This window comes from Fundulus heteroclitus, chromosome 13 (genome assembly GCF_011125445.2).
Source record: "Fundulus heteroclitus isolate FHET01 chromosome 13, MU-UCD_Fhet_4.1, whole genome shotgun sequence".
In the NCBI taxonomy this organism is placed as follows: domain Eukaryota; kingdom Metazoa; phylum Chordata; class Actinopteri; order Cyprinodontiformes; family Fundulidae; genus Fundulus; species Fundulus heteroclitus.
Genome location: NC_046373.1, coordinates 10,286,567 through 10,298,982, shown reverse-complemented (window position 1 = coordinate 10,298,982; position 12,416 = coordinate 10,286,567). Strand labels below are relative to the sequence as shown.

Genomic DNA, 12,416 nt, shown 5'->3' with positions numbered 1-12,416 from the left:
GAGAAAGGTGGAGTTTCCTCTCCACTGTCCCTCATGTATGCTCAGTATGTGGGATTAATATGAAGTAAATGACAAAAAGGAAGTGACTGTACACTGCCGCTACATGCTCGTCAAGGAGGAGTAAACTGGAGCGATCTGCTGGGTTTTTTACATAATGTCTGTATGCTTCAATATAATTGAATCTGTAAAGTGCCTTGAGATAACTTGTTGTGCATTGATGCTATATAAAGAGACTGAATTGAACTGAGCATTGGGTGAGAGTATTTTCTTCACACACGCACCTCACATAGTCTAAACATTTGTTCAAGTCACAAGTGCATTTTTCTAATAAATGTGGAAATATTTAGAGGAAAAATAACAGGTGTTTAAATTATTTATTAAGAAGAATAATTGTTGTAAAAAATGGAAATTAAACAAAATAAAAATTCCCTAAATATTACCAATGTTAAAATTTCCACAGAGCAAAAAATATCTACTTTTTTAGCATCTAAATTGGCACAGTCGATTGCCAGATATTGCTATACTAACTCCTTGATGAATTGGCATATTATCCAGTAATTCAAATGTGGTTTTCGATCACACAAATGTATTTGTCTTTACAAGCAATTTTCTACTGTGTTCAAGGTTGATTTACTCTGACACATTCACACATCTGACACCTCTATTGTAATCTCAGTTTCCTCATTAGCTATCTTTTGAGACCAAGATTATATATACAGCCATTGTAGTTGTGAAATGCATTTATTTTGGGTAAGTCATTTTAGACAAAAGAGAGAAAACCAGACTTTTCAGAGCAAATAATTTCAAAAATGTCTCATGTCAAAAATAAATGAACCAGAATGTCCCATTCCTCCAGTTTGTAACTTTTTTTCTGTTGCTTCTCTACTGCTATACCTGAACAGGGAGACACATAAACCTTTTTCTTTGCAAACTCCAGGTTTTAATGGCATTTTACATCATTTAATAATAAAAAATATAACACTGCAAATTATTTGAATCTTATCAAGATAAAAAAACTTAGATTTAGAAGTGTTAGATAATTTATCTTGTTTTAAGAGTGAATTTCTTATTTTAAGTGTTCAACTTTACACTATAATCTCAAATCAAGCACAACCTTATCTTTTTTGTCTCAAATAGGCATGAAATCTTAAAATGAGGTAAATAACTGTTAAAATAAGATCTTTTACATTTCTCCCCCAAATTCTCATCAAAATAAAGCTTGTTTTAAGATTCAGTAACAAACTCAAGTTGCTTGATTCAAGAGTCACACAAAAAGCATCTGAAAAAACAGAGTTTATTTGCTCTGACTTCAAGTATGTTCCGACAATGTCAGGATGAATTATACAGCCTTCACCACAACTCACCATACAGTCCATGGAATTGTTTAATGACCAATGTTTGTTAACAGGCCCAGGAAACACAAAACAGGAAACAGGCAAACTTGATCACCCAATACATTGTTGCTCCAAATTAATGTCTGTGGGCAATAATATCACAAAGTCACAATTCTGGACTCAAATTCAGTGTTTCATAACACTGGTACTCAAAAGCAACATAAGAGGAATCGATCACAAAGAAATCTTATCTTTTTTGATGACCAATGTTAAACAGGCACAAGAAACACAAAACAGGAAACAGGCAAACTTGATCACCCAATACATCAATGCATCCCTATCATTCCTCCATTTTAATGTCTACTTCTGTGGGCAATAATATCACAAAGACTATATTTTATTGGCACAAACATATTTTCCTTGAAACTAACTGAAAAATAGGAAATACAGTCAATGAGTTCATGTACAAATTCTGTAGCCTGGGCAACATTGGGAACTGCCACCTCATATGCCAGCAATTCTGGACTCAAATTCAGTGTCTCATAACGCTGATACTCAAAAGCAACATAAGAGGAATCAATCACAAATATATCTTTTATCAGTCCGAACACTGGGAAAGCACCATCTACATCTACAATAATCATAGATTTCCCACTAATGTACTTATTGCCATTGAGGATGTACCATTTCACCGAGACAACAGATTGCATGACCTCTACGCCTAGAAAATCTTTAACTTTTCTCTTAACATAATCAATATTTTTGACAGCTGAGACAGGCCCCGATTCTCTTTCACTAGCAAAAATTGGATGCTCAATGCCTATTTCATTTTCACAACATTCAAGGAACTGATTATGGTTTGCAAGCGATTTACAGACATTTTTGAAATTTAACTTAGAAGCCCACTGCTTAAAATAACTGTGCTTAGCTTCAAATCGCATACACATACTTCTAATTAATGGACCAAGAGATATGATTTGGCTTGGTAGATGTAACATGTAATGTTGCTTGGGTAATACATTGGCTTCAGAAAAAAGTTCTTTGAAATGATGCAGATGTTGCTCAATCATGCGTCTGAGCCGTAATACAGTTTCTAAAGAAATAACAGGAGCAAGGACAATTTGAACAATCTCAATTAACTTGAGAATAAATTTGACATACTCGTTGTCCATATCATTCAAAAGAAAAGGTAGGATTTTTAAAAGTATCAACATTTGTCCACATGACTGCTTTAATTTATTGTCATTAGCAGCTAAAGTACTGACACTAATAGGACATGGCTTATCTCGTATGTCTAGAGGTGAGTAAGGAAAATTTAGAATAGCTGAGTTAATCTCATCTAATTCTATCTGTCCTGACAGAATCAGGTTTTTTAATACAAGCTTTATTTCCATTGGTGCAACACCTTCAAAAATGACATGCATTATATCCTGTGGTGTTTGTTTGATCAGATCAAATGCTGGAACATCAACTAGTTTGCTTCTTCTGTTAATCCCATAAGTGCTTTTGAGGGATGCTTTCAATGTTTCTGTGCTTGCCTTATCAATTTCAACACACTGCCTAATGTGCTTTTCCAAAGTTCTTTCAGCAAACCTATTCTCCTCAAAAATACTTTGCATATCCTCAAAGGAGCATTCACAATGTCTACATTTGCTATAAGCAAAACCAACACCTTGTTTAAATCCAGCAATATCATGTTGGGCAAGTGTGTCTCCACATATGGCTATCACAGCACCAAACAACTCAATTTCACCATTTGGGGTGTCAACCCAAACACCATTGTACAGAAGTGTCAGATCTTTTAGGATTCTTTTTAGTATAACATCAACACCCCACAGAGAAATATCGTTTGCCTTGGCTATAGCAAGGAGTCTTATTGCAGCCAACTTCGACCTAAATTTTGGATCTATATTCCCTAAACTATAATAAAACATCAGTAATTTATTTGCAGAGGCATGGGGGCCTAAAGGGTTACATATTTCAATTTCATCGGTGTACAAAAGTATTTGCAATGCATTTGGCCTTTGAGAATATAATGGATGGGATGTAAAAAGGGCTCCATCAGTAAAATCATACAAGAATCCCTCACTTCTTTGTGGTACAGTGGTTAACATGGTGAAGATTCTGGGATTGGTCAGTAACTGCTTAAGACTTTGAATGAGTGGTACATAGTAAAAACTTTTGCCTCTTAAGGCCATGACCCTTGAAAGACCACGCTTTACCCAACAAATCTTCTGGGACACCACAACTTCCTCTGGGTTGACTGGATTGAATAGTTCCCGGATGGTTTTATTCTGTCCATATGCTGTGGTTGAGAAAGGATCCATGAACGCATCAAACGTAGCCAAAGCCTCACCTTGGAGCTGAGCAGTTGTGTTTGCATTCTCTTCAAACACCCTTCTGATTCTCTCCCTTAGCGTGTCAATGAGGGCAGCTTGGTACTGTTGCACCCCTGAGATGACACTGTTGACAGTTCTCTGGGAAAATATTTAAAATGTAAATTATTTTTTCACCCATATAATTATTGATCACAGGCCCATATTTTACATTAAAATATTGAAATAAATCCTAATTTATATATATATTTTAATATTGTTTCAAGTAATTATTCACAAATATGATATTAATAGTACCATTAAAGCATTTGCCCATGAAGATAAATTTACCTGTGACAAGTGGCACTGTTCCCGGACACTGATGGCGAATGCCGCTGCAGATCTAGCAATATCAGGTCTGGTTCTGGATGTCACAGCAACAGCTTCTTCCTTTATAAAATGAGTTGTAATGTATTAAGAGGGAGTACATGGACACAGTCAAAGTTGCAATTGATTTGAAATGGATTTTTTGAGAGGACGCACGAGAGAAGAAAGACAATTTTAATCTCACATTCGCTTCACTGGTCTGGGACCTGAGCAGCTCTGTCGTCTAAGGTAAGAGGAATTAAATGTTTTTTTTTTTGTATGTTTATTCTCGTGTGCAAAGAGCACATAATTAATTTATTGAATTGTAGTGCAAGTATTGTTGCCTGTTTTACCTTGTAAAACGTCGTATTAGAACGATAACTAACTTAGCATTCATGGAGACAATCATAGGCCTATGAAAGAGAAACTGTGCATCACGCATGATTAACGCGCACACTCGCAGTGTGGATTCAATGAGGGCACCATTTTAATATATCGTTATATGTAGGACAAAAATATTAAATTACTTAACGAAAGCATCACACAGAGAGCAACCTAATTGGCACGATAAGCCCTCAAAGGTCAAAATAAATTGAATTGAGGAAACTTACTGACTCAAGGCGGCCGTCAGCGTCAGGCTGCTGCGGTGTCGGTTCAGGTAGAGAGGCATCAGGTGGGACAGCCACAGTGCTGGCCGCTGCAGGAGTGCTACAGCTGGCAAACACCGAAACACCAAATGTTTCCTGTCCCAAAGACTGAGAAGAAGGCGTCGTACTCCATCCGCTTGGTGGGCATCCAGTCCTCAAATACTGAAGGTGCGTCCGTTTAATGTGGCGAAAAAAAGAGTTAAAAACTCTAAAATCCTGTTCACATCCGTCAATACCACAGTAAACCCAAAAATCCGAGCTGCGACTGTGACTTTTATTAATGTGGCTAAGGAGTACTTTAAGACTTAAAGCAACAAAGACGAAACATATCATACATCTCCACGCCGCCATGATGTACCGTCGTTGTCGCGGGCTAATGACGCTGAGGTGGATGGGGAGGGGGGCACTCATGGAATAATTTGTTATTATTTTAACAATACATTTCTCTAATTATAAATGCGACCCAATTCATTGTATGATGATAGATGTTTTGTTTTACTAATATTTTGCTAACAAGTTCATGTTTACATTCGATCATTTCTGCGCATCCTCAGTTCCTCCAACGGTCCCACCTCAATGACGTCAGTGATCGCGAATCTCCGCTTGAGTAACTGAAAGATTTGGGTGCGTCACATTAGAAGAAGTGCAAGAACAGCGGCTCAAGGTCAGTAAACTGTATTGAATTGGTAAATATTACTTGCCAAAATCATATTGGTTGTTGTGGTGGTATTACAAAATCTGCCAAGAAGCAGAAGAAGAACATGCGTTGTCCATATGTCGGTATATGCTTAGCAAGCTAGCTAATTGTTAGCTAATGTGCACTTTTACACGCTACCCGCTAGCTAACGAGCTCTGTTTGCCTATGGGTTTTCCCAGGTAGTTCTACAGTACCGCCTGTTAATGCTTCAGGGAGCTGATAAATCTAGGATGGATACCTTTGACGATGCCACTCTATCGGTGTTGGAGGGTAAGTCATGAATAGAGTTTATATCTGATGTATTTATGCTATTTATAGAGTGTACTTTATTAATAACTGAATACATTATTTGAAATCCCAAATTTTTTTGCTTGCTGGGTTTTTCCCTCAACCTTCATTTGCTTAACGAATTTAGGATGAAACATTTTAGTAAGAGTCCGAATTCTAAAGCAAAATATATGATTGTGAAATACAAATCCCACATTTTAAAAACACGCGGTCAGTAGTGTCCCGCCGGCGGGAACGTTATCCTTCCCCCCAACCCCACAGACATGTATACCTAGACGCCTCGTGGTCGGGTAGGACACACAGACATATATACGTAGACGCGTCATAGGGCGCAGGTTCGCACGTCAACGTCACCGCCATATTGTATGTGGCAGAAAAAAGTTGAGTTCTGTTTTGTGAACGTGGATCAGAGAAGATGCCTCATTCCTGTGCTGCCAATAAATATACACACACACACCATATAATATATGTATATGTATTATACTATCTAATATATATATATATGTATATGTGTTGTATATTATATGTAATATCTATATGTATATATATATATGTATTGTCTATCTATCTATGTATATTGTTCTATGTCTCTGTCTCTCCTCTTATCTTATATACTCCCTTATCTATGTACTTTGTATATTCTTTCTTGTATCTCTCTCTTCTACTATATCTCTTCTCTCTATATATCTACTATTCATCTCTATAACCGGCTTGGGCGCCCCCCCCCCCCCCCCCCCCCCACAAAAAAAAAAATTATACCTCATTTGTAAGCTTGGATTCAATACATGACAAAATATGTGGAGTGTTTTTACAATCAATTTAATCAAAAATGCCCTCCGCCTCTGGTTCTTCACTACCTTCTAGCTGCAGTGTATAGCCTTATTAAATAAATTGATTGGTTCTGTAGCTTGCTACTGCTTTATCTAACGATAGATATTTGTCATATATCTCACAGCTGCCAGTGTTGATGAGGAAGCTTTGAAAGGCCTTAGCTGGGATGACCTGAGGGATCTTTTTCCTGGCCCACAGAATTTCTTCAAAAGAAACAAACTTTGGAATGTCATTAGTTAAAATGTAAACACAAAATGAAATGAGTAAAAATTTGTAAAATATGAATTGTAATGGTTCTAATGCATTTTGTTCTCATTCTACACAATCCTAATAGTTTAAAAATACCACGGACCAAGATGCCAACAATTGTGCCATGCCACCATGCCAGCCTCAAACCTCAGCCCCCATATCTGCTGAGAAAAAAATGAAAATGAAAATGCCAGACCCTCCAGAGTATGTGGTGTACACTGATTCAGAGTTAGACATGGTGCATAGTCAATACTTTGCACTGCTCTGCAATGGAAAGGAAAAAAAATTACACAATGTCCAAGGAGCTATGCTGCAGACTTATAAGGAACACAATAACCAGTATGGTTGCTATCCTGTGTGCTAGTCCCATGGGGAAAGAAGTCAGATACCCGTCAAAATTGGAAATGAGAGCCATGTCACAGAAGATTATAGACTATTACCCAATGTTACGGGATGATGATCCAAACATGCCATATGTAAGTATTTTTTTATCTAAACCAAAACTGTGGGAAGGTCAGCAACAAGACAAACAACGTATCTAACATTCTTTTACCACAGCTGACCATCTACGCCAAAATGTACAAATGACTCCAAAATATGAGATATCCACCAAAGAGGCAAGGCTCTGTACCACAATGAGGAGTGGCAAAGACAGCTCTCTTCAGTGCAGACAACCAAGAGACGGATTGGACAAGCAACTCGAGTGATAACACCGTACTTCTTGAGAGCAATGATGACCTTAGCGAGGACAACTCCAGTGCAGGTGTGCAAATTGTGGGCAAAAAATTAAGGGGTGCTATCATACAACTTGTTTTTTGTCTAGAAATTGTCTGATCATGTAATGAAACTATAGCTGTCCGTATTTGTTGAGCCATGGCTAGCCATGCACTGTGTTTATCTGCCTGTTTTGCTTGTTATCATGCTTTTAATTGTGTTGCGATTTTTTTTCATAATTTCCCGAAAAAGCATCCCCAGCACAACGACCCCCCTCTGTGCCAAGAAAGCCAAAGACCAAAACCTCGCTGCTGCCATCTGCATCAGCCTCAGGCTCCTCACTCAGGACTGTGATCGCTTCACCAACCACGCCTGCAAAGGATGATGTTGGTAAGCCCACCTCAGCACACCTCTCAGCCTTATCTATGATAATGTCTTTCAGAGTGGCAAATCAAGAGTCTAAACTGTTGAAGATTCAATTTAAATTTCCTTAGATTGTGGATGTTAATGGAAACACTTTTTTCAGACAACTCCCATTGTGCATATAAACAACATAAAATGATTGCATTTACCTTATTTCGACCAGCATAATAATGCAATAAAGTTGTGTTTACATTGAAATGTCTGCTCTGTTTTTTGCCATTTCAGTCGCCCAGGACAGTCTGAAGATGCAGGCTAGGCACTATAAAACCTTGAGCAACATGTACAATAAGCCAAATGCAAAACCCAATCAAAGCGATGTTGCTCAAGTTTTAGACCTTGAGTTTAAGGCCAGACGGGCATTCATTGATGCAGATGTTACAAGGGAAGAAGACCGACCTGCAAAAATCTTTGAGGCATATCCATGCTTTAGAGATGTTCGAAATGTATGTTGTTGTTTTTTCACTACTTGCACTTGAATTACTGTCTATCGACCTGTGTTCTAAATGTCCAATGGTTGAATAACTGTGCACAATGTTTTAGGCAATGGATGAGCTGCGGCGCATAGTAGGTGGCACCAACAGCAGATACATCGAGGAAGTGAAAGGAAGATGGGCAGACTTTTGTGCCAAGGTGCAGTTCTATGGTGTGTGGAAGAAAGCCCTGAAACCCCCTTTTCCATTGGATGTCCGTGGAGGTAAGTTGCTGTTCCATATGCAAATGTTTTTTGATTTATACCATATTCAGACCAATTTTTCTATTCTTTAGTGGAGTTCACGCTTGCCATCTTCAATGCACTCCCATCCCTTTTCCCCTCACCAACTTCACCACCAAAGAAGCTTGGAAATAGCTGTGAGGCACTTCTTCATGTCCTGAAGGTAAAAACATTTTTGTGTGTTGATTCCTTACTGTCCTCTTATTTTTTCACATTCACATAACAATACACCTTAAGTTCACAATCACAGATATTACCTACTTTTTGCAAGAAGGGGAAGACATAAGTGCCCCTAGTGTCCCTCAAAGGTTGTTCAAGAATCCCAAGAAATGTTTCAAAACCTTTGATTAATTAATCCATTCATTCATCCCAGAAACATTAAAAATATACCACCTTGCATCAGCTAGTATCAATTTTGAATCCATCCTAAATTCCTACACCTTCATCTGTCAAACAAATGTTTTTTAAACACATGTCCCCCCCTGTCCCATTTTGAAGTAGTTTATGATTATTTCTTCCAGTGTGATAAATCAATATTTTTTATCAGTGTTTTTAATAATGACTATTTTAAGAGTGCTTGTCATTGGTTGCAACCTGAACATTTAATCTAAAAATAATTTCTATATTGAACATACAACTGACTTTCAATAAATTTGTATGTGTTCTCACTCTACACATTGTTCTTTTTATTCTGTTTCAGTCAGGCGAAGACCCTACCCTGTACCTGGAGAAGCGTCCTCTCTCCTCCCCAGTTCTGCTTTCTGATGGATCAACCACCATCGTGGCTGTGGGTAACGTACCTGTGACCACCCTCCCTCAGGAAGATTTCTCAGACGGGATGTTGGTGTTAATGGCATATTACTACACTTTGCACTTAAGATATCCGAAATGTGTTGCAACTCTCCTGTCAGTTATTCAAACAGAGGTAATTGGTGACACAATCCACGATCAAGATGCCACTAGTGCTTACAAGAAAGCAATGGCTGATTGGAAGTCTTTCATTGAGAAGTAGCTGAGTATTTTGTCATGTCAGTTCTTATTGTTAGCTGTGCCTACAATAGTTTGGTGTTGCACAAGCTTATACAGAACACTGAGTTATTACCTCATTGAGGCCTGTATTACATATTATTGTTAGCTGTGTCAATAATTTTTGGTGTTGCACAAGCTTAAATCACTGAGTTATTACCTCATTAAGGCCTGTATTTCATATTATTGTTAGCTGTGTCAATAATTTTTGGTGTTGCACAAGCTTAAATCACTGAGTTATTACCTCATTAAGGCCTGTATTTCATACTATTGTTAGCTGTGTCAATAATTTTTGGTGTTGCACAAGCTTAAATCACTGAGTTATTACCTCATTAAGGCCTGTATTTCATATTATTGTTAGCTGTGTCAATAATTTTTGGTGTTGCACAAGCTTAAATCACTGAGTTATTACCTCATTAAGGCCTGTATTTCATATTATTGTTAGCTGTGTCAATAATTTTTGGTGTTGCACAAGCTTAAATCACTGAGTTATTACCTCATTAAGGCCTGTATTTCATACTATTGTTAGCTGTGTCAATAATTTTTGGTGTTGCACAAGCTTAAATCACTGAGTTATTACCTCATTAAGGCCTGTATTTCATATTATTGTTAGCTGTGTCAATAATTTTTGGTGTTGCACAAGCTTAAATCACTGAGTTATTACCTCATTAAGGCCTGTATTTCATACTATTGTTAGCTGTGTCAATAATTTTTGGTGTTGCACAAGCTTAAATCACTGAGTTATTACCTCATTAAGGCCTGTATTTCATATTATTGTTAACTGTGCCTACAATAGTTTGGTGTTGCACAAGCTTACAGAATACTGAGTTATTACCTCATTGAGGCCTGCATTTAAAATGGTCAATGAAAAATCCATAACTGAGAGGGCTAAGAAGTGTTTTTGTTTTGTTTTTTGCTCTTTTGCTTTTAATTGTTTTTTTTTTTTTTATGGAAAATTATTCAAATGTATAGCAACCTATACTTGCTGATGTTAAATAAATGTCTTATAAGCCATTCTGGTCTGCACCATTATTCTAAAAATAAGCACAGGCTAGATTTTAAGGTTTAAAGATGCAATAAGCCTTGTTTCAAGATAAACCAGCTTGCATTAAGACAGCGCTTAAGTCATTCTTCACTAATACTGAGTATTTTTTTCTAAATTTGATATATTTATTTTACTAATCTTAAGCTTAATTTGCTAAAAGTAAGATAACAAAATATGTAATTGCTTATATTTTGTATATTTCACTCATTTTGAGGCTGTAATAAGTTTACATTTAAGTAATCTAGTCTTAAAAACAGCATTTTATGCTTATATTTAGTATATTTAACTTATTCTGAGGCTGTAAAAAGTTTAATTTTAAGTAATCTAGACTTAAAACCAGCATTCTATGCTTATATTTAATATAATTCACTTATTTTGAGGCTGTAAAAAGTTTATTTTTAAGTAATCTAGACTTAAAACCAGCATTCTATGCTTATATTTGGTATAATTCACTTATTTTGAGGCTGTATGAAGTACAATTATAAGTAATCTGATCTTAAAACCAGCATTTTCAGCTTATGTTAAGCCTTCCAAATACCTCTTTAGACATGCTTATTTCTAGATTTAATTATCTTAATTCAAGAAATCTTGTCAAGTGAAATTATCTTGCTGCATGGACAGATAATTTCACTTGTTTTGAGTACATTTTACCTCAAATTTAGTGTTTTTATCTTGTTTTCAGACACCCCTTTTTTGCAGTGAAAGGAAAGCATAAGGTACTCAAATCTCATGCAGAAGCCTGGTGCATTTAAAATTGTAATTATTTCTCAAAGCTGTTTTTTTAATCAACAAATCAAATGATCAACAATGTGTTTGGTCAGATGTTATGTTCCAAATGTCTAATGGGACCACAAAAGAAGAAAAGTTGTGAGTGTGTGCACATGTTTCACTGGCCCTTTTTCTAATTCATTTTTTCTGTAATTAGAGCAAGCTCGTTAATTAAGCCACAAGGCACTCAATTATGTTTCTCCTTTTAGAGCTGACCTAAACCTGAGGGAAAACATGTTGAGCCGTCTAAGAAACAATGGCCCCTCTGATCTTTGAGTAATTATCAATTACTATGCTAATTCTTCACTCGCCATCTATCACCTTTCAAAACCTGCATGCAGCCTGACAAATGTGCATGCCTCTGCTGATCAAGCACATGTTGAATTAAAATAATAAAAAATAATTCAACATTAATGACCAAGCGGTAATAATTCTATAACGTGATGTCTTTAACACATGCTTTTTCTTTCAAGTAAGATCAAATCAAAGGTTTCATAACAAAATACATGTGATCATAGACAGAAAGATGGTCGCAAACAAAGCTGGCCAGATTTATTGAGTTCTTATAAAGTAAAATCTGTGTTAAACATCTTTTGATAGTGCAATCAGATGGCGCGTGTAAAATCATATGTTTAAAGACAAATGCCTACTTACATCCAAATATGGGTTCATAACCTCCTGGGATGTCATTTATAAAACTTTGCACAGAATCCATACTAAAAGAGTAAGTATGCCAAGCAAAAGAAAATGGCACACGGCAAAAAATAAATTCTGACTTATAAAGCCATGCACATGCACACCACCACGCATTTTCCCTATACAGATCACACCTGTACCTGAATGTTTGCGTACCAGGTTCTGCCTCATGAGATGCCTTCAAGATTCTTCCATAAATGGTCAATGTAAAGCACCTCATGCATTATAAGTGGGTTAGCTGATTGTTTTTTTCATCATGGCAACATAGCAGTCATGTATAAAAAGCAAAGAAACTTCAGGAAAAT

At 36.7% G+C, this 12,416-nt stretch overlaps 2 protein-coding genes across 3 annotated transcripts in view; both read left to right on the top strand.

Annotated features, from left to right (window-relative positions):
- Positions 1–12,416, top strand: part of LOC105924317 (VPS50 EARP/GARPII complex subunit) — a gene marked incomplete in the record, with an annotated part of 480,430 nt that overhangs the window by 110,162 nt on the left and 357,852 nt on the right.
- On the top strand, positions 4,464–10,656 carry LOC118565196. 2 transcript variants are annotated; one of them, XM_036145036.1, is made up of 6 exons: positions 4,464–5,629; positions 6,813–7,203; positions 7,286–8,307; positions 8,405–8,558; positions 8,630–8,739; positions 9,277–10,656. In XM_036145036.1, exons 3-6 carry the CDS (start codon positions 8,062–8,064, stop codon positions 9,586–9,588), a joined length of 822 nt encoding a protein of 273 aa, XP_036000929.1. In that variant the 5' UTR covers positions 4,464–5,629; positions 6,813–7,203; positions 7,286–8,061; the 3' UTR covers positions 9,589–10,656. The 2 variants fall into 2 exon arrangements, 1 of the variants encoding a protein (XP_036000929.1); XR_004932261.1 differs by lacking the exon at positions 9,277–10,656 and having other exon boundaries at positions 4,691–5,326; positions 5,539–5,629; positions 7,286–8,877.